The sequence below is a fragment of the Lepisma saccharinum genome, chromosome 9 (assembly GCF_977018435.1).
Source record: "Lepisma saccharinum chromosome 9, izLepSacc3.1, whole genome shotgun sequence".
Classification (NCBI taxonomy): domain Eukaryota; kingdom Metazoa; phylum Arthropoda; class Insecta; order Zygentoma; family Lepismatidae; genus Lepisma; species Lepisma saccharinum.
Window position 1 is genome coordinate 65,960,894 of NC_139237.1, and position 23,038 is coordinate 65,983,931.

Sequence of the window (23,038 nt, forward strand, 5' to 3'; positions counted from 1 at the left end):
TTCTAAAATAAATTTTCATTTTGTCCCATGAATCAACAGCCTACATCATGTCATTCAATGATCGCAAAGAGAATAATTATCGATTGAATGAATTGGCTTATTTTACTTCGCTTTTGTGCCACATCTGGCTAATTGTGAAGATGGGGATGAGTGATGATACAGTCACGGACACTGCCAGCTTGTAACGATTCCATTGGAAGTCATTGTATTCATTACAAGCCGGCAGTGTCCGTGACTGTACAATGAAATCAGTGAAGGGACACTCACAAACACCCATTCCCAGTCCGGGATTCAAACCCAGAACCCCTGGCATCGTAGGGTGCTATGCTAACCACTCTGCCACGGAGGCCGGTTTAAAGGAAATAATGGAACTACAAAGGTCAGCCCATGTAAATAACATAAATACAAAAATTTAATTTGATGGATCGAAGGACTTTTAAAATACTAGCTTGCTAATATTTGCATGTATATGCCAGGGGTGGAAAAAGGGTAAAAATTATAGACTTCACTAGAAATAAACTAACCAAATACTGACCAATTTAACTGCGGCCCAAAAAATGCTATGTTTTACAAATAAAATTGGAATTTTCTTCTTCCTTTATAAAAATATTATCCAGCATCACGTATCAACATAGAGAGTCAGTCATTATATAATTTTTTATTGAACACAAAACTAATATTTATATGAAAACATAATTTTCATTATTGTAGTATGTTTTCAATTTTTCAAACAAAAATCAGAATTAATGTACTGTAAGGTATTAACAAGAAGCAAAGGAGAAAACATAGTCCCCAAACTATAATATTTAAATTTTTGATCACTTGCAGAGGTGCAATGATTCTGACTGTGTAATGATTTCTACAAGTTACGCAGGAAGATAAGGAAGGCTTTGGGAATATTGGAAGTGAGTGTAGAATTATTCTTTCAAGTTCACAGACACTAATTTGTGCATTTGTAAGAGCCGAAAATATAACTTGACAACAAGACGCTGCAAATAGCTGTTGCGCAGCTCTCACCACATTTCCCCACTCCATTCTCCGCAGCGACGTTGGTTCGCAGTGTTACAACCTGGAGGGAGAGGAAAGGTCTGAGGATTTTCAACGAAATTTGAATTCGCTTTTTCCTGGGCTGTTTTCTACCTGTCGGAGTACAGAACTTCAGCTCACCTTTCGTCAAGGACTCTTTTCCTTCTTTTAAAACTTGAACTCCCTGATGGTGCAGTGGTAGCGTCGTCGCCTTGTAATCAAGGGATCCCAGGTTCGATTCCTGGTGGAGGCACATAGTGGTTCGGATCCCACTTTAAACTGTAACGTTCAGTCCCGATTAGCCTTACTGTGCATAAAGTGGACTTAAAACAACAAATCAATCCAATCCAATTCTTTTAAAACTTGAGAAACCATGCATTTAGATACTCCCGTGGCGGCGATTGTGGACTCAACAACATTATACTTAAGTTTATGTGACTCCTTCTGATTTCGCAAATATGTTGCAACATTGTAAACAATTTATCTGGCCTGTCCTCTAAGGGGCTTTCCAGAGCAGATTGTGGATTTTGTTGGACCCGGCATGATTTGATTTTTGCATTTCAAAAATATGCAGCCAAGAGTAAAGAGCAAGAACATTTCAATGCTTTAAAAAAGAACACATTCAAGCATGTTATCAGATTGCCTTCTCGTATTGATTGTTGTGCGATAAACAAAATAACCCCCACCCCACTCTGGTTTAAAAAAAAAACAAGGCCACTGCTCGATGTCACATTCAGAAAATGAAGTCATTTGCCCAGTAGTTTCTCTTCATTATAAATGTTAACGCGCGTGCATAATACTACAGTTTACGATCCGCACACCACACACATTTTCAAAGACCGGATTAAATCAAATGAACCACTGATAAACTGATATGAGCTGGCACCGACAATCTACACAGTAAAAATAGTTTGTCATATTTGTTTTAGCTTAATTTTGCTGAGTTGGCACCACTCGTAGTCTAGAGGCCAGACCAGTACATAGAAGAGTGGTGGGGGAGGATGACGTAATAGGAAATGCTCTGCAGCGATCTGCGCATATCGGGATTTAACTTGTCAGGCTATAGTAATTTGTAAAGGATCATGTTGTGCAAGTAGGCACACTCTTAAGTTGCACTGTCTGAAGCATCTTTTTCAAGATGAAGAAAAGAAGTATGTAAACAGTGAAGCAATTGAACCTAACCTACTTAAAATGTATAAACAGTAACAACGAAAGCATGTACAAGAGTAATTAAAATAGGCTACTAAGAATATCACACCTAACCCATTTAATTTACTAATATGAGAACACTGGGAGCAACTGTAAAAATTTCACTGCACAAAAAATGCAGTAAGTTAGAAAACCTATTCATTATGTGCCTATAGACATAAATAGAATTAGATTAAGATAGAAAACATTTGAAAATAAGATCCTTAGGAAAATATTTGGACCTAAAAGGGATGAGGAGTCAGGTGAGTGGAGAAGGTTACATAATTTAGAACTACATAATTTGTATTCATGTCCAGATATTATTAGAATAATTAAATCAAGAAGACTTAGGTGGGCAGGCCATGTGGCACGAATGGGAGAGGAAAGAGAAGTTTACAGGATTCTTGTTGGGAAACCTGATGGTAAGAGACCTGTAGGAAGGCCGAGACGAAGATGGAGGGACAACGTTGAGATGGACCTAAAGGAAATCTGTAGGGAAAAAAGAGTATATAGATCTTGCTCAAGATAGGGACAGATGGAAGGCCTGTGTTGCTGCAGCCACGAGCATTCGGGTTTAAGAAGGCTAGAGAAAATTGGAATTGCTGAATCTGAACTTGGGCCCTCAGAAACACTTTCACAACTTGCCTTCTTCGTCAATACAATTAATAGTTATGACTAGACTAGGAAAAAAATAGAATATCTTATTTTTTAACAAACGGGCAAATCAGTTATCTCACTGAGAAGTTGTCATGTATACCCCAATATGGAATAACAAAAAATCAGAAATTGCAGCCATGAACACAAAAAACCCTGACGTTACTGACCACTCCCACCCCTGACATGTTCCCACACTACTTCAACAAGTTAACAATATAATATATTGTTCATCTTCAGGGTAGAAGTTAGAGTGACGTTAGCTCTCGAAAGCTTGCAATCTTTTCCACAACTCACCTGGTTGATAGCCCGAGAGAATATTTTCAACAAGTATATGAAATGTTAATATACAGGGTGGCTCAGTAAGTCACTTAACACCCCCAGTACAAGGCCACTGCAGCGCGCAACATGGAAATGGTGATGACCAATCGTTATCAGGCCAAGGGGGAACCACATTGATGCCACCCACACGGTCGGCGGCCATCTTGAATTCAACTTCAGAATTTTAAATGGGAAGGGGGTCGTGCGACATATCAAAATGGGCTAGAATTTCACGAGAAGTGCAATGGTGAAGGTTTTTTCGACGTATCTTTAACCAGTAAAAAGTTATGACTGAATTCTTGTACCAATTTGCTCCTTTTCGAGGTGTTAGAAAAATGCCTTAAAATTTGTTTAGTGCTTCGGTAATGCATCCAGATCAAAGTGACGTCTATGGAGAGACGTTCGCATGCTATTGCACATTATTTTAATCGGATACATCCATGAAGAGCTGTGCATTATGAATGGTTGTCGCGAACAATTTACAGTGTGACGCTTCCATTGAATTAAAAGTCCTTCACAGTGACAAGGCTAATGTTTATGTTCATAAGGAAGTTCATAAACAGAATATTCGATGATTTTTATCTGATAACCCATTTTCGACAGATCAAAGCTGAATGGTTAGTGTTGGTAAGTTAATGGTGTGGTGTGCTGTGTGGAACACGATTGGTTAGTCAATTTTGCATCAACGGAACCTTAAATGCTTAGGGCTACTTGGATTTGTTAAATAAACAGGTTTTTTCAACCTTGCTTATGGAAGAAGGTACTTTTTACAGAGTTTTTTCAATAGGAAAGAACACCAGAACACTTATGGGAACGTTATGAACCAGTTTTTGTCCAAAGTTAGTTATCAGATGACAAGGGTCACATATTCTGTTTATAAACTTCCTTATGAACATAAACATTAGCCTTGTCACTGTGAAGGACTTTTAATTCAATGGAAGCGTCACACTGTAAATTGTTCGCGACAACCATTCATAATGCACAGCTCTTCATGGATGTATCCGATTAAAATAATGTGCAATGGCATGCGAACGTCTCTCCATAGACGTCACTTTGATCTCGATGCATTACCGAAGCGCTAAACAAATTTTAAGGCATTTTTCTAACACCTCGAAAAGGAGCAAATTGGTACAAGAATTCAGTCATAACTTTTTACTGGTTAAAGATACGTCAAAAAAACCTTCACCATTGCATTTCTCGTGAAATTCTAGCCCATTTTGATATGTCGCACGACCCCCTTCCCATTTAAAATTCTGAAGTTGAATTCAAGATGGCCGCCGACCGTGTGGGTGGCGTCAATGTGGTTCCCCCTTGGACAGATAACGATTGGTCATCGCCAATTTCAAATTCCATGCCGCAGTGGCCTTGTACTGAGGGTGTTAAGTGACTTATTGAGCCACCCTGTATATATAAATGGAAATCAATTGGGTTGGGTATTCATCTGTCTGGTGCAGTGGCGGAGCGTGACCTTTCTAACAGTGTAAGCCTATCATGATGGAGGTTATTTCCCGTTGTGTTTATTTTTGGGCTGACATGGTTAGTGATTTATCCACACACATCGACCCCTCCTCCGTTTTTTCAGAACACTTCCCTGGAATTTTTTACCAAATTAAAAATTCTGGATAAATCCCTGGGATTGGTGTTTTCTTTGCTAGGCTTTGTATCTCCTACATTTCAACTAATAATTAAGTCAGTCTTATTCCTATCACAATGAGTAACGTAATGATAAAAAATATGCAAAGTTAGATAAAATTAATAATAATAATAATAATAATAATAAAGAAACGAAAACAGAAGGAAACAGAAAAGTGCTGAATACTTTTTACAACTGCATAACCAAGTATCAGCTTCATACCCTGAATCACAAAATCTGCGCACTTTATTTTCAGTTTCTGTTACTATGCCTGCTAGAGAAGGAAGTTTCTTCTTGGCAGCAAAATCCTTGCTGGATAACGGCATCTTCAACAAGTTCTCCACCCCACCGCACAATCACACTCATTTTATTCCATAATGCACTTCACTATCACACCACAGCACAGGGCCGACAGTCCGCTTTCAATAGATGGAATTCGCAAAAGCAATACCTCGACAACAAGAACGGGGAAAAAAAAAGAAACCAGATCCAAAATTGCTTACTGCTCAAAGCAGTGATCTTTTGGACTGTGAGGGGAATATCGCTTTCGGATATAAATAAATTCTCTCTCTTGCCTTAAAATTCCTTATATTTAGTAAAAAAAAAAAATACAATATTAATTATAAAAGATATGCTCACTAATTGTAGGGGCATATCCAGAAATGTCTATCAAAGGACATGTAAGTGCTTTCTTAGGATATTGTAAAAGCAAATCTAGCACATAAAAGATCATAAACAGGCTTTTCAAATGCTGTTCGAAGAGTGTTTGAATCACGGACTACGTAATTAATAATATTTGGTTCACATTTGACATGAGATTTGTAAAATTGTTTCAATCTTCAGCTTTCATTAACATTTATTTATTTATTTTAGCTCAATGATTACCAGCTGAGTTCATACATAAACGGAAAACAGAGATCTTAATATTTCTGATGTTTATGCTCTCCTACAAGCTACAAACAGAAACAAGAATTTAGCACATCAATGTGTATCTATTTTTCCTCTATCCCGCTCATTTTTAGGTTTCTCCTTTTTCCCCTTCCTGTTAGATTTTTGCTTCAGAATTCCCTGTTCCTGGAAAAAACCTCCTTGAAGCATCACTGGCTTAAATTTCATTTGCAGTCAACCATTCATACCCGACAACACTGGAGCCCCTCCACTTGCAGGACCTGTGTCTTTCTGGCACGTATTCAGTGAAGCCAACCCAAGCATAATGGTGTTAAATCTCGCACAAGTTTAAAAAGTCGTTTGTAAGTTGGGGATATAAATAAAACAAGATGGCCACTTTTCGTTGTGGTTGAATTTTCTCAAACTTTTCACGTATAACGTCGAACCCATGCCGTTGGTTGAACCATTCGAATTTATATTTATGTTTTTGTTATAAATTAATATTAAAAATATGAAAATCACAGAACAATTTAGTAGTATGTAGCATAATTTCGGAGTTTAAACGACACCAAGGATGTCCAGAAGGGGCAAGGCAAGGAGACACTTCCTGAAAAATTAATCTCATTGCAAAAGGTTTGATTTATTAGGTACCCATAGCCAGTTGGTGTTTTTAGCTCCAGTTTCCTATTCATTCTCTTTGTTAAATCGGGCAGAATTCTTTGTACTTTCACTAAGTTCCTAAGTAAACCTTCAGTTCATCACATATATTTTTTCTTGACCAAGTGATAGCAGTCAAACTGATGATTCTGACCTTTTCAACATTAGTTTTTGCTAATTTACATTTTTCTTCTTATAATTGCCATTATATGATTTTTCTGGCCACGCAAAGAATTGTCACACTTGGCTTCCTTTTCTTCAGTTCTAATACTTTGTGAAAGCAACTTTCCAGTTTCCTTTGCACTCCTTGTATGATGTGAGCAGTTTTTCGAGGAAGAGCACTTTATTGTTTTTTTGCAATCAGCCTCCTCAGTTTTGAAACAGGAGATACATAAAAAACAGAACAGACTTCATGCATGTCCTTTAGTTTTTTTTGTGTTGGCACAAAGACGTAATTTCCATTCTGGCATTTAAGCGAGTCACTTTCTTCAGATATGAATATTTTACTCCAACATGTCAAGCATATTTATTTAACTGGTATAAGGATTTCTTGACATTTTTTTGCCTTACCATATGATGCAAATTGATTTTAAAAATTCCCTTAACTTTTTCTTTAAGAGGTACTTTTGGAAGATCACAAACATACTTTACCATATAAAAAACTATTTTCAATGGTATTTGCATATTGTCTCTAAGCCATCCACCTGTAGTCTTGAGACCTAAGAAGTGTTTTAAAAATTCTACAGAACACTACATTTCCTGTCACATATAATGAACATTCACACGTCGTTACTCTCGGCACATTAGGCAAAGAAAGAATGACAGTAGAGATTGTACATGCACATATCAATTCCAGGCTTGCCTCACATCCTATCAAAACAAGTCTCTTAATCTTCTGCTGTGCATGACTCACATTTATTTCAACGAATGTCTTTTCTTGGAAGAAAAAAAGTGGAAAATAAAGTAAACAAAAGATAATGTATTCTACCAGCTTTGAAACTCCAAAATAAATAGCCTACTTTCAGTAGAGTGCCCAAGGAGGGGCTTGTGGGGGTCATAACCCAATACCTTTGGCCAAGTATTTCATAAACAATTACGTCAAAGGCAGGATAATGTGGCAAAAACAGGGCTGTACACTAAAAAAAGTATATGTAATCCCCTTCCCTCCCTTTCGAAATTCCTGGGCATGCCACTGCCTATCTTAAGCTGCATGTACTGCTACATTGATAAAAATATGGGGGAAGCTCAGTTTTGGAGCTGACAATACCAACTGGTCATGGGTACCTAATAAATCAAAACCTTTTGCAATGAATTTTTGCAGATTTTCAATTGTCATACCTTGTAATTTCAATTTCTGGTAAGTCAAGTGTTAAAGCCTTATCTTACAATATTTTCTGAGGCTTTATTTAACCCAAATTTAAAAAAGAAAAAGAAAAGACTTCATTATTCTAAGTATCGAATGTAGTTTAACCTTACTTTGCAACGTCAGAAATTAGGTGACATACGTTACCTCATATTGACCAAAACGAGTTGAATCTAAAAGTTGAGATTTTTACTGCGAGTTAGGTTCATGAAGGGCTTCCTATGTGCCAAATTTCAGAATTCTTAAAGGGAGATATTTAACCCCGAAAACTGTCAAAATTCAATGAACGGCCATGTTTGAGTCCATGTTGTAAAAAAGGGGTTGCATTTCTAAGCACTAATATTTTATTTACAGACACCCTGCAGGTAGGTCTATACATGCAAAAAAAAAATCAAGCCTTAGACTAAACCCCTTCATTTAAAATATCAGGCCTAAAAATGCAATTTTTAACTATTCTTACCCCATTTTCCACTCTAATTTTCGTACTTACGATGCAATTTCAAGCAAAACATACCTGAATATCATAGGAAGTATACTTCATTAGCTACAAAATGAATTTTGTTTCAGGTCTCAAGCTTTAATGGTTTTTGAGATATTAAGGTTTCTGTATACTGCTACATGAGCAAAAAAAGCCGTGCGCCATGTTGGAAAAATGGCTGCCCCAGGAGAACTAAAGACAATAACTTTTTTTGAACATTCGCTTTGATGTCTAGAAACATGTACAAACCTATGTACTAAAAATGAATTTTTTCTAAAATGGTCATGCAACCATTTTTTAAAAAATTGGTTGATTTGACATGGAATGACCCGTATACAATAATGAAAACCATGTTTGTTGCGAATCACTCACGCAAGAATGGCGGAAGTTAGTAATCTGTGTGGTGTGAGGAAGATGGCGAATTTGAAGGTAGGAAATAAAGTTCTTTCTTTCGTAAGTTTTTCTTAATAAATTTTAGTTTCGTACATATTAATAATAAAGGCCATTCGTTCATATTTCGCATATTCAATATTTTAGGACACTTGATCACTATTTTGTAGTTATAATTTGTCGCTTAAGTGCTACGAAACAGATTTTTTAGGGTGCCCCACACACCATTCACGCATAGCCCCACAAACCATTCACGGTAAGGTTAGGCAAACATAGTTACAATTTGGGGTCGTAATTTTGTTCTTTAAGTATTGGAATATTTTTTTTTACGGTGCCGAACACACCATTCACCCATAGCCCCCCAAACCATTCACGGAAAGGTTAGGTTAGGCAAACTGTTACAATTTGGGGTCATAATTTCGTTCTTTCAGTATTGGAAACATGTAAATAATGAGCAATCGTGCATTGCCGGTTGCGATCAAGGACCCCCTTTTTTTTTTTTTTTTTTTTTTTTTTTGCAAATTCAACATGTGAGCGCCAAATTTTAACTTGAGATTCGTGATTAGGACCCTAAATTAATGAGTTTGCGAAATATGAACGAAATTGGAGAAGGGTCCGGTATTGTAAAATCGCTCCCAGCTTTTTCGCTTGTTACTAATACTATAAATTAATATTAACACCAGCTGATTGCTTTCAGTTGTATACACTCCAAAAATTTAAAAAAGAAGGTGGTTATGTAGATAGCTGCATACAAAAAACTTACGAGTTTTACCAAATTTTGCAGTACATAAAAAAATTACCGTCCAGATTCTTGTATTCATAGTAATTGCTTGGTAACCTCAATTTGAAGTTCTGTAAGCAGCAATAACATATCACAGAATGACTAAGTCTATGAGTAATCATTTCAACCAACAGAATTCACATCATACGAAAGTATGACCCGGTTTTTCAGATTGTTTAATATTACCTTTTCAAGAACCAAAAACAATGTTCATAGAACTAATATCGTTACTCAATAGTAAAAGAAAATCCTTATCCAACTTCAGCTGGAATAGCCGGACAACTTAGGCAAGTGTGGGCATGTATGGGGTGACCAAACCCCTGTGCACTGTTTCCCAATAAATCTTTTGGCAAAGATTTTAGCCCACGCCTACGTCTTTGAAAGGTCTCTCATGTAGCCCCGTATAAGACACTAATTCCACAGTTTATTCAGTCATCCATCTAATATTTCAACATCGAAAGAACGTAAGAATCTTAAAAACATCGTAAGAAAAATAGAGGAGTCTGCCTCCTATAGGTACTTACGGGTAATAGAAGAATAATGCCGTAGTACCCAGCAGTAGAGACCAAGCGAAAGTAGCCGGTATAAATCTTGTTTTAGCTTTACATTTGGGCATCCTGTTACGACAGTACAAAAATCCAAAAAATTATTTCACAGTCTTCTGCTACAAGTCAACATGGCCGCACCTCCTAACGCAACACACTAGATGTTATTGCGACTCCACAAATAGTTTACTTGCCACGATCTTTTCCATCTGATATAACTGTCTTCTTTAAAAAGCAGAGAGGTTCCTGGAAACTTTCTTACTCTTGCAATACTTTCATTAAATACCCATCTAATTAATAAAAACACAAGATGTCACTTCCTTGACATTTCCGAAACTTGCGTGTATCTTTGCGCACAACAAATACAGAGCAGCCATGGCAAAACTCGAAATGGGTGCGTTCGAAGGTGTAAACCGCTACGTACGTGCTCGGTGATTTGTTCTGTGAATGCTAAGCAAGTGGGCGCCATTGTTTTGAGCGGAACAAGCTTACTACAGCAAACCCGTTCAGTAGGGGTGTGCGGGACAGAATTTTGGCAGTGTCTGCTGCCACGTTCTTTTTCTGCTGGAACCTCAAAAAAGATGCGCGTGGCAGTAGACTCGGTCTTTGTTTTATCGTGATTTCATCATGCTATGTATGCAATTACGTCTGTAACACATACTGTAAAGTTGCAGCGATTACTTTCACAAAAATGTTTTAAGATTAGGTCCCTCAGCATTCTTCTAATAATAAACCTAAATGCTCTCCTAGTTAGGTTAAGTTCTATTAGCATTAAAATAATATCGTTAAATGCTTTCTAAAGAAAAAGGTTCTAAATTACCTGTACATTCATTCCCACTAACCATAAACTTGCATTTCTCTCGTCTTATCCTGTTCTTAAGATTTGTAACATCCTCTTAGCAGACGAATTACGTGGCAGCAGCAAATTTGATGCTTATTCTTACTGCTGACACGTGCGTGGCAGCAGGCTCAGCCCAGAATTTTTTTGGTCGGGACGGGATCGGAACGGGAAATTTTTCTAATCCCGACATTCGGGACGGGAAAAAAATCACAATTTACCGACTTTGTCGGGAAATGTTCGAAATTTACCGAAGCTCTGAAAATCTCGAATTCTGCACGTCTTTTTCAACTTATGTGATTGTTTTTGCACTTCTGGAATAAAAACAAACAATTTTCTTCCCGATCCCGGTCCCGACTTTTCGGAATCCAGCACACCCCTACCGTTCAGCACCATCGTTATCATACAACTCGTTGGTGGACAAAACACGTAAAACTAGGGGTGTGTGAGACAAAGTGATTAATTCTAGACGTTTTGTACACTATAACTGTTGGAAGTTCCTTGGGAATGGAGGTTTGATTCCTGAAACCTGAAAATAATAAATTCAGGACAGTAGCGGTTTAAAGACGTTTTTCCGTAGAGCAGATGCCCTATCGGCTGCCCCGCCGAACTTTCGCTGTCCGACATGTACCCGCTCCCAAAATTATGGTCCTGCCCTGTATGTCATAAAATCACTGCCGTAACTTAACCACAGAGATTTTCTGCTAAAACGTTGTAAGCCCAGGTGAGTGCCATGATTTTGCCCCCCCCCCCAGTCCCGATTAGCCTATCTGTGTATAAAGTGGACTTAAAATAAAAGCTCAAATATCAGAGATCTGCTATTTTTCATGAAGCACCTCGTCCATGTTTTCACGCTACAATTTCACTGTTCGAAATACAATATCAAGTGCTCTCAGATATCTTAGCGAGGGCCCCTTTGTTTCCATCCTACAAATTTTGAAATGAGGAAACAAAAAGAAAGCTCATTAAAAACAAAATAGGTTATTTTTAAAGATTCGTAGTTTGCATTTCTGTTGTTTTTTTTTTTAAAAAAAAGGTTAAGCATTTTTAAGAATATTTCAGTCACGTCTTAGTGTGTCTGAAAAACATATATAAAATATTATTACTACTGAATCCACGACATTTGCGACACCGTCATATGCGACACTAGCATTTCTGCCGTCATATGCGACACTGTATGGAAAATATATTCCATGACAGTTGCGACACCGTCATCTGCGACACAAAGTGTAAATAGCTTCCCGTCACACTTTATCCAGGCTTAGGACTGGCAGCATCATGGAAGCTTGTGAGATTTTTTAAAACCTTTATTAGTTTTCCTTCACACTGGCATCATGGAAGCTGGGTGTTTAAAAGCTGGATGGATTTATCCTTTGTCAGTGACGGATTGTTTAGATCCCTTGTCAGTATCGGAGTAGTCTGCAATGTAGAAATGTAGAATGCGTCGTTTCTCTTGTAGTTGAACCAACATTTTACTATTTTCATTCTAATTTCTGAACGTACGCCATTCTCCTCAAAATCATTGCTAGGACTGCATTGTTAGTGCTGTGCTGCTGTTGGGAGCAGTTCCACACGGAAATGTCGAAAACAGAGTTGTTCATCCACTGCTCAACGAAATAATCCAAAAAAAATTCAATATGTCGTGGTTTGGCGCATCTTCCATCACGCACAGCCATGCATCATCGACGTCAGCCACAGGGAGGTAAGCCAGAGCTGAACACATTCTTATATTCTGGATCTGTTTTGTAATAGTTTGTCAGTCCCAACTCCTGCACCTTTCGCCACAAACATTGGTTAAAGTGATAATTACAACCACTGATCTGAGCCTCGGGAAATACTTTCTTCAGAGACGCTATTGCTGCTGCACGTACGCAAATGTCGCTAATTCTGGTAAATAAATTAGAAATTGTAGGGGAAAATCCAAGTAGTGTCGCTTATGACAGGAAAAATCCAGTTTTTGCCTTAGTGTCGCAAATGACGGTGTCGGAAATGTCGGAACTCCATTACTACTACCACATCTTTGTCTGTGCTACTTCTTTTCGAAACAGAAAAAATCTGTAGTGTGTTACCAGAATATACCTCTACCAAATGTAAATTTCTCCGCCGCATATTCTGTTGTTTTTATTATTATTATTATTATTATTATTATTATTATTATTAAAAGGTTGAATGGCGTCCAAGGCTTTAACCCTCTTGTCTACCCCTCACTACGGCCTGGCTGGCACACGTTTCAGGTTCATTTTCTTGTAAATCAAGGGCAAACAAACGATTTTATGATTCTATCTGTGTCTTGGGGTCTCCTGATGCACATGTGCATTTAGTAAAAGCATGCTTTACTTGAAAGGCGATAAGTTATATAATATCGTTTGCTCCAATTTCACATTTATTTAGCTGTAGTACAAAAATAGAAACGAGTGTTCTTTCTGAATTAAGGAGAAAAAAAATGGAAGGGCCGCCACCACAAGGCTTAACGTACTGCTTTCCTGCCAGCAGGGACGTAGCTAGGTTGATCAGTTTGGGGGGGCCCAAACGTAAGATTTTTTCTATCAAACTATTATAAGTTAACAAACTATTTATACACCATATAGGCCTATGCTGTATACATACATTATATATGTATGTGTGTGTGTGTATATATATATATATATATATATATATATATATATATATATATATATATAGTCTTGGAAAGAAAAGGAGCAAGGGCCTCCTCGATGGCGCATGGTAGCATCGTCGCCTTGTAATCAAGGGGTTCCAGGTTCGATACCCGGTGGATGCTCATAGTGGTTCGGATCCCACTTTACACTGTAGAACCCGTCCCGATTAGCCTTACTGTGTATAAAGTGGACTTAAAACACCAACTCAATCAATCAATAAATTGGAAAGGAATATGATTTTCTTCTGTAGCCCCCAACAGTCTACGGATATACTCTCGCGAAATACACATTATTCGGGAAACTAGATGCAGAATGAACTCATTAACTTAATGACTGATACACCAAGAACAATGTTATTAGTCTTTAGATTTGTAAATTTGCTGAAAAAAATGAGAAGTAGATAAAACCCTTTTCCGTGGTTTTAGATATAAAGTCCTGGAACCAGGTTTACAAGTATTGGAAACAGTGCAAATATGAAATGTGTGCGTAATGAGTTCAAGCTAGGGATCTCATGTATACAGTTCATACCGGAATCGAATCCGGTATCTCTTAATTCAAGGGCGGGCCCGAGTCCTCTATGGCATCTGATGCACACGTCTAATTTCTTAATATTAATCCTATTTGTGTGTGAAAAACTGATCATATGATGGCACTGGATAAAACAAAGTTCCCACACGCTCAAATAATTACGCTCTCGTCTTTGGTTCGGCAGGTTCAACAACCTGCCCGGGTTCGATTCCCGATGGAGGCACATAGTTGTTCGGGTCTTAGTTTAAACTGTAGGTCCAGTCCCGATTAGCCTTACCGTGCATAAAGTGGACTTAAAACACCAGTTCAATTAATCAATCAATCTAAAGGTTCAAGGTTCGATCCCTGGTGGTCAGGCCGGTAGAATTATCCCTTATCGGCAGCTACCTATAGACGAAAAGGTTGGGGGGTGGAGTAAGTGCGCTGAAGATGAATTTCTTGGTATATTGCAACTTACCATATACAAGATGTTTAATCCTGTTAATGAAGTAAATTTAATTACTACTACACATTATTCAAATCAGATATTTGTAGAATTTCGGGATCGTACTGCAGCCCCCGAGCCCCTTCCCTGGGTATGTGCCTGATTGTATTAGTTCCAAAAATTCTGTGCTGTTCCAACATCGTGAGGACAATTTGGGAAGTACTTGAAAGCGATATGGAAGCAAATTCTGCTCTCGAAAGTATGGGACTCGATGTGATAACCACGTGCAACCGAATGAAAGAACTCTTCGCAGGCCTTAACCCTTAATATTAATTTTACTGACTAATTGTAAGTTTTTTCTCGGCCTCCTCGATGACGCAGTGGTAGCGTCGCTGCTTTGTAATCAAGGGGTCCCGGGTTCGATACCCGGTGGAGGCACATAGTGGTTCGGATCCCCGATTAGCCTTACTGTGCATACAGTGGACTTAAAACACGAACTCGATAATTGGTAGGTTTTAGAAGAACTAAACATGGCTTTTTATGCATCGTACAACTTTGCTTCTTTTCACCCTACTTTTACAGTTTTTCTTCCTAAGAATTCCACTGACGTGAGTATCTTGTGTGGTAGTTAGACTCTCTTTTAGAATGCCAATATGTTGGATATTTGGTCGATCAGTCGATCCTGATCCATTGTTTCCAGAGGAAGACAATCTGGCAGCTTCTCATTCGACATTTTACTCGCGATGTAGGAAAACGAGATCACAAACACTTCGTGATGCTATATTCTCCCGTTTACAGAAGTTTACCACCGCTTGGAGAACAAATCCTACTTCAAACTGACAGATATCAACTGTCCACCAAATCAACAGCTGAACCGACCGCTTGGATGTTTCTCCGAATTTTCAGAAAGTGGCCTTTCCCTCCTTGCAGGGCAGGTCATTAGCAGGAGGGTTGAGTGCACGTGAGAAGAACCGCTATGTCATTCATTCCCGCACCTAAAAAGGGACAAGCAATAGAATTCTGTTCTTGGAATTTGAATCACATGGGGATTTCTTTACTGAACGATAAAATAATTAACGCAGAAAGTTCTAGCCACCCGTAGCTAAATCTTCCTGTTTGTGTCGTCCTTTCGGCGCCCATGGAGCCAGTGCAGGGCCAGAGGAAGAGGAAGGGGGATACTGGATCTGATGTGCAGCAGGGAGAAAAATTGCATTTTCAATAGGTCTCAGACTTTCCTGACCGGGGCGGACCACAAAACCATTAACTGCATCCCCTCCCAATACATCTGTTTGTGTTCAACAAGCAAGAAACATTAAAATATGAAAGAAATGCCTTGTTTGGGTTCGTGCTACTGAAAATTGAAGAAGTGTTTCAAACTGTAAGCAAAATTTACTGAAGAATTATTTTGCAATATTTGTCATCAAAGTAAAATTGCCAGCAAATACAGAACAGTTTCCCGGGGCCATGTGGACGTTTGCCGGGGCCAGTGCCCCCGCATGCCCCCCCTAACGACGTCCCTGCCTGCCAGTTTGAAAGGAGGCAGACGTGTTGGCTTAATGAAATGCTTTCTTTTTTCGATGGAGCGAAGGTCACAGTTTGACCTCAGGGCCAGTGTTCGCACAGAGCTGATAACACGCCTACTGTGACGTCAGAGAGAATCTCGCAGCAAAGTTTCTTCATCTTGCTGCTACGCCGGTTTTCGTGTGCGTCTCTTCACATTCCTCTGTCAATATTATACCGTGAGTTGATTTCCTTTCTAATAAGTAGCTAATAACGCTATGTATCATATTCAGTAGACATGGTCAACCCCTAATGAAATCCCATTATGATATCGATGATTCTGTCTCATCCAGATTCCAGATCAGAATAATATTTTTTCCGGATATCTGGATCAACCACAGGGGAGGGAGACGGGAGAGCCTGAGTGGCAGTTATGATGGGGTACATAGAAGTTCAAAAGTTAATGGATATTGTATTCATTATTAATGATGCAATTATACGTACCTAGGTACATTAATAGTCAAAATATAAAGAAAAACAATAGGTTGGCAGCCACTGAGATAAAGGATTCTCCGAAAAATCCTGATATTGAAATTGCTTTCGAAACAGAACCCGGCTGATCTAAAGTTTAGATATCCATCATAGAGATATCGTCATGTATGTGTGCATGTATACCAGTACTGTTTATGACAATTCATGATTGTCAAAACCTATCCCTAAAAATTTTAATCTGTACGACTCTGTTTATGTATAATTTATAATGATAATCTTCATTAGAGCGAGCATGTTTTCACCTCAACAACAGCCTTGGGTGTAATGAAGAACAGCAAGTACAGGGTGCTTTGAATGTCTTTTTACACTATGCAGAACAGCTTACAAAGTTACCAATCCAGGAGGCCACTACTTTCATTTTTGTGAAACAAAATAACTCTTCTCCATGTTCAGTGCAACATTTTGCGGAGATAAACCTTATCAATCTTGTCGAATCTTGCACTGAAGTCACGTTGCACTTTCCTTATTGTTTTACCGGTCTGTGGACGCTCAGGTGTTCGTTCATACACATGCTACCAACCGCCCGTTCTTCCGCACTATATTTATTTGTGTCAGCCATCTGAAAGCAGGAGACAAATTTCATTAATTCCACTTTGATAACCACCAAGACATTCGGACCACCCTGTAAGATGCAGTAAAAACAATGAAGAATATAAGTTAGACATATAGTTCTTGTTCATTTTTAACAATACTGCTAAACATGTTTTCTTTTTGTGACATATATGTTTACAGAGGATGACCACCACCAAACTTTGGGGCGGAAGGTTTGAAGGCGCCACGGACCCAGTTATGCAAGAACTCAATGCTTCCATTAAGTACGATCAGAGAATGTGGCTGGAAGATATTCAGGTAGATAATCACATGTTTATTAATACTCAGCTCTCGGAGTGGACGTAGCCAAGGTTTTCGAAATGCGCGATTCGAACGAATTATAATAGATATTAAAAAGCAGAACTCAATTTGTGATTTGAAATCATGATTCATGTTTCTCCTGCTAGTACTAAGGTGAATCAAAAAGTAAGTTACACCCGACCCGTGTTCCTGTACTAAGAGAGATAAAATAAATACGCTTGGTGTCAACACTGTCTGGAATGTTTTCTTCGCACACCAGAAGCAGCCGTGCTTCAGCTGGCTTAGTAGCGAGTAGTCACAGTGTCAATATAGCGCGTCGTATTGAGGTGGCGTCTAACATTGAGGTGCGCTCTGTCGTCCGATTTTTGTGGGCACAAAGGCATAATCGGAGTGAAATCCATCGCCAAATTGTCGAGGTGTATGGTGAGAATGCAATGTCACACCCCATGATCGCAAAACAGAGGCGCAACCACGAATTTTTATCTGGGGGGGGGGGCAAGAGCCCGGTAGGGGCTGCGGTGGGTGTTTCCAAGTGAGAGAGGGGGAGCGGGAGATCGGTGACCCCAACGGGACAGCAGGTAAGCACCCAGAGTGATATTTTTACCATCCTAATTCACAACATACAAAGCTTAACTTCCAAAATAGCAGAACTCGAAGTATTGATCAACACGATCGACACGGAACCAGATGTAATATGCTTGACAGAACATTGGCTCAAAAGTGAAAATATAAAACTTTTGAAAATTAGTAATTATAAAATAATTAGCGGTTTTTGTAGAGTGACATACCAACGAGGTGGTTCTCTAATTTTAATTTAAAAAAACTCTCTGCTGCCACATGCTACCCAAACTAACAAACTGTGTAACGAGTCCTCGGAATTAAATTTTGAATGTGCTGCTGTTACAATAGATAATTTGAACCTTGTCATACTATCGGTCTACCGGAGCCAATTCGGTCTTTATGTAATCAAGGAGTCCCGGGTTCGATACCCGGTGGAGGCACAAGTGGTTCGGATCCCACTTTAAACTGTAGGTCCAGTCCCGATTAGCCTTACTGTGCATAAAGTGGACTTAAAACACCAAATCAATCAATCAATCAATCAAACCAATTAGGGTCTTTAGAAATATTTCTTGAACGTCTTGAAAATGCACTAAATAACATACCAAATATTCATAAGAAAAGGGTATTAGTTTGTGGAGATTTCAATGTTGATTTTCTAAAAGACTGCCCTAAGCGAAACCGTTTGTTGACACTAACTTTATCGTACAATATTAACTATTTAATTACAAAACCTACCAGAATAACATCCAATTCCGAAACTGCAATGGACAATGTTCTTACAAATCTCGATCACGGTACCAGACCAGGATAGACGTACCAGTAATAATAATAATGAAAACAATAACAATAACACTAGTAATAATATGAACAATTGATTGATTGATTGATTGATTGATTGATTGATTTAGTTTATTTTACTTCACGTTTTGTGCCTCTTGACTAATTTGCGAAGATGGGGATGAGTGATGAAATGATGAAATTGGTGAATAATGAACATTCACAAACAACCAAGCCCGAGCGGGATTCGAACCCGGGAATAATTACAATAACATTATTAGTAGTAGCAGTAGTACAGGAGAAGATCTAAATATGGGCGAAGGTTTAAATATGGGTTTTGGAGTTATGAGCGCTCCCAGGCTATTGGAACTGGTTATCTGTCAGGGACAAAGGTTGCGGCGCCAATTCGCTAGAGAAAGTGGTGGTTAGTTTCGGCCTTGGACGCTGTTATAGAATTGCGACCTCCGAAAACTTTTTGCAGGTATGTTTTAACTCAGCGTTTTCTGAATTCTCATCTGCTTTGTATAGGTTATGATATTAGCGGTACATAAAACAAATGTGGGCTTTTATAATGCCATGATTTGTTTGTGAAATATGTACCACACAGAGCGAAAATAAATTGAAGAAGAAACATAGCGTGATGGTCTAAATATGGGCTATGACATGAGGTCTAATGTTGAGATCACATTTTCAACAAATATTTGGATGTTTTTCTTAATTTTGATTTTTCCCATTCCGCGTGATTTTCAAAACAACAGATTATTCAAAAATATGAATTTTATAATGTTTTAGCGATAAATGACTGTTTTCTAAATTTCTAATTGCTTTTTGTGATATTGCCACTAGTAGCCCATATTTAGACCACAATTCTGAAATACATCATTTTACCATTTTTTTGGAAATTGCTTTTTTTAAAACAAAAAATGGAGACCTTCTATTCTTTAGCATGCTATTACATTTAAGTATATATTTCATAGATATGCATTTTGAAGGTAGGTGCTTGATATATTAATTTTTCCCCTCCGAAAATGACAACATAGAAAGGGGGGCCCATATATAGACCTTTTCCTCTAGTATTATCAAAGACGTTATTATCCTAAATTACGCAAAAAAGGGGTAGAGGTCGGTGCTGAAGCATTTGTGTTGGAACAAACGATTTGATTTTTTTTTCAAAACGTTAAATTTCACATTAATAATGGAAAACAAGCACACAAAACTCTATTTTTGAAAGACAGGAAGAAATGCATGATAAATGCATTCCGAATATAATTCCTTTTTACATGTAACATGTATAACTTTCATGTAGAGCATATGTTTTACACATACCTAGGTATGCAATATGGAGCGACGTAAAATGAGAAAATACAATTTGCAACTCTCTGACACTAAATTGTGTAGTACGTATTCAAAATTTCTTTATGTATACAACATATGTTATTTAAATACATTACATAATCGATTCATCCACCTCATAATAAACCAACAGTAAAAATTATATAAATTGTCTCTTAAATGTACACTCTCCTTTTCCTTCAAACAATTGTTCATGCAGTTAAGACAAAATCAATGAAGATATATGTCTTTCTTCTCTCTCTGGTAATTTACAATGCCTTACAGAATCCAATTATAAATTGCGAGCGAACCGAGCAAGAAATTTTTTAGATCCAATTTTTTTGCAAACTGAAAACAATATTGATTTAATAGGGTGCAAATGGGGTGCCATTACATTCTCTACTTCACAATTGTTTTAATTTGTATCATTGTTTCTCAACCTATGGGGCGTGGGTCCCGAGGGGGGGGGGTTGGTGGGTCGCGAAGTTGGGCTCGAAAATTGATTTACTGTGTCTTAAAAACCTATTGTCGGGCTTAGGCGCCGAATGATCTAAAGATGACCGCATCCGGCCCTCTAGCTACGACTCTGAACAACTTGATAACACTGAGAAAAGGAGGCATTGTAAACGTAGCGAGCAAGAAAATTTTACAAAATGTAGTAGTAGATAGTAAATGTACCTTTGACTGCAATTCTGATTTCTTGACCAAACGACCGCCAAAACCTCAAAAACTCACTTTCTCTCCACGTTCCGCGCCTCATTTATTGCGCTGACGATGTTTCACGGCGCAAAAAAGCCGTGATGAGTGAAAGATGAGCTCTCATCCTCTCATCCTCTCATCCTCTCATCCTCTCATCCTTGAAGGACCAAATGTTTGTAGATCGTGACTTTTGTAAACCTTTTTCTCGGGAACGATGTGGCACACACATACACACGCGCGCGCGTGTATTATTTTCTCTCCACGTTCCGCGCCTCATTTATTGCGCTGACGATGTTTCACGGGCGCAGAAAAGCCGTGATGAGTGAAAGATGAACTCTCATCCTCTCACCCTTGAAGGATGAATGCACCTTATTGTAATTTTCCAAATCCCGGTCAAATGTTTGTATATTGTGACCTTTGTAAACCTCCCTCTTTCGGGAACAATGTGCCCCACACACACACACACACACACACACACGCGCGCGCGCGCGCGCGTGTATTGTGACGCAAACAAACAAACAAAATAATAATTGTTGTTTTTTAGGATACCTGGGCCCCTATAACCTCGCCAGGGTGCGTGGTGCCCAGCCAAAAAAAGTAAAGGTTTTCTAATGGCTGCGGTTATCTACAACCGCACCTCTGTAGAGTTTCACGTGTTTTTTTTTTCTCAAACTTCCATGAAACTCTACAGAGGACCTCCGTAATGCATGCAACGTGTACTAACGACTCTAGTGTTATTTGATGTTGTGATATTTTTGGATATAGAGTTTTATTGTGTGATATAGATAAAAATAATTATGTTTATTATAATATTTTCTTGATGAAGATGGAGAATATGTGTGTGTTACAAATAAAATTGCATGCTTTTTTTTTCTAGTGTGTGTATGTGTTTTTGATGTTTCGACAGCATCTGAAACGATAAAAAAAGAAAAAATTTTATTGTTAATTTTCACGTGTAAAAACAACAACAAATTTTGTGCAAATTCTGATTGTCTCGTGCTATAGTAATGAAAAAAAGATATTGTAACTAATAACTGATGAAATTGACATTTGTAACTGATCTGAACTAGTGAAATTTGTATTGTGCTATTGTAACTGATTGTGCTAGTACAAAAAATTCCTTATTGTGCAAGAAAAAATGTAAAAAAGCCTGTTAAAACTGCTCTGTGACCCTCTCGTTCTTCACGTCGTAGGCGAAGGACTTCTCTGCAATCAGGATGACGCTGCATAGGGTATCCTCGGGCAAGGCATCGTGGAACTCGCAGACGATCTTGATGTTGGTTCGATCGTTGACCACAACCTTCTTTCTCTTAGATGTGTTGATGACGGTCATGGGTCTCCGTGCTTTGAATTCGCTGGGCGTGTAGTACATGTCCACGCTTCCCTCGGTCACGCGTTTGTAAGCCGAGAACGCTTCGTAAAGTTTGAGGTAATCGTTTTTGGTCACGTCGAGGTTGTAATTCTCGCGCGGGAACACTTCGTTCCTACCGTTCTTCAGATAAACGTTCTTGATCTTGCAGTCGTCGAACTTGCTGGAATCTTTTTCCTGATTCTTGTCCCTCCCGGTCTGAAAAAGCACTACGACGAAATCTGGCATGTCGAACTGTATGTTGTTGAACTGCGTCATCACGTCGAATTCCATGTGACTTCCCGACGCCATCTTCTGCACGCACTGGTAACCGTGAAAGTGAATCGGCACCTGCGGATTTTTCAAGATCTCCGCTTTGTACTTGAGGGCGTAGTTCGTTTCGTATTCCACCACCGGCATTCTCAATTCCATGCTCCGGATGACGCATTTCGCTGCTTCGGGTAAAGTGTTGGCTATCGGCGTGGTGCCGTCCGGACCCAAAGTAGCGTATCGCATCAGTGCGTCGTTGTCGTTGGCCGCTCTTCGAAACGTGATCCTCAGTCCTCCCTTCCACATGATCTCCTTGTAGTCCGAGAAGAAACCAGGCAGCAGACGCATGGGAAAGAGCACCGTGTGACTTCTCGTCGATATTTTGGTCCCGGCTTCGAATCCCCCGGCCTGGTAGTACGCTGCGTCCGTTTTGGATAATTTCAACGTTCCCACCGCCGTCGACGTGATGCCTGGATAATCTATTCTGTCGATGACGGTGTTGTGTTTCCTCACCTCCACCTGCGAGAACAGGTGAGGCACGAAGTTGTCCACGAGTATCAAGTTTGCTGCTGCGGGAAACGCGTCTCCGCTTTCCTTCTTCACCACGTCGAATTGAAGGTAGAGGTCCGCTCTGTGAGGATGAATGAACCCGTCGCCTACGTCCACGTCGTATTCGATATCCCTGTTCGCTTCGTTCAGATTGGCGAACGTGCGACGGTTGGGAGGGAAAGATTGCAATTCGTAACTTTCGATTTGCTCCATTTTACATGTATGGT

General features: G+C 38.9%; 2 protein-coding genes across 3 annotated transcripts in view; one reads left to right on the forward strand and one right to left on the reverse strand.

The window, feature by feature from the left end:
• The window catches only part of Zdhhc8 (zinc finger DHHC-type containing 8), a 46,786-nt gene extending 36,476 nt beyond the window's left edge, over positions 1 to 10,310 (reverse strand). For both annotated transcript variants that reach the window (XM_083128315.1, XM_083128314.1), the window contains exon 1: positions 9,904 to 10,310. In XM_083128315.1, coding sequence (XP_082984441.1) covers positions 9,904 to 9,995 — 92 coding nt within the window. In that variant the 5' untranslated portion in view covers positions 9,996 to 10,310. The remainder of the gene's footprint in view (positions 1 to 9,903) is intronic.
• A 5,719-nt stretch (positions 10,311 to 16,029) lies between these two features.
• Positions 16,030 to 23,038, forward strand: part of Argl (Argininosuccinate lyase) — a 65,377-nt gene continuing 58,368 nt past the window's right edge. The window contains exons 1-2 of the mRNA XM_083129081.1: positions 16,030 to 16,110; positions 17,156 to 17,272. Of these exons, the coding sequence (XP_082985207.1) occupies positions 17,159 to 17,272 (114 nt within the window). The 5' untranslated portion in view covers positions 16,030 to 16,110; positions 17,156 to 17,158. The remainder of the gene's footprint in view (positions 16,111 to 17,155; positions 17,273 to 23,038) is intronic.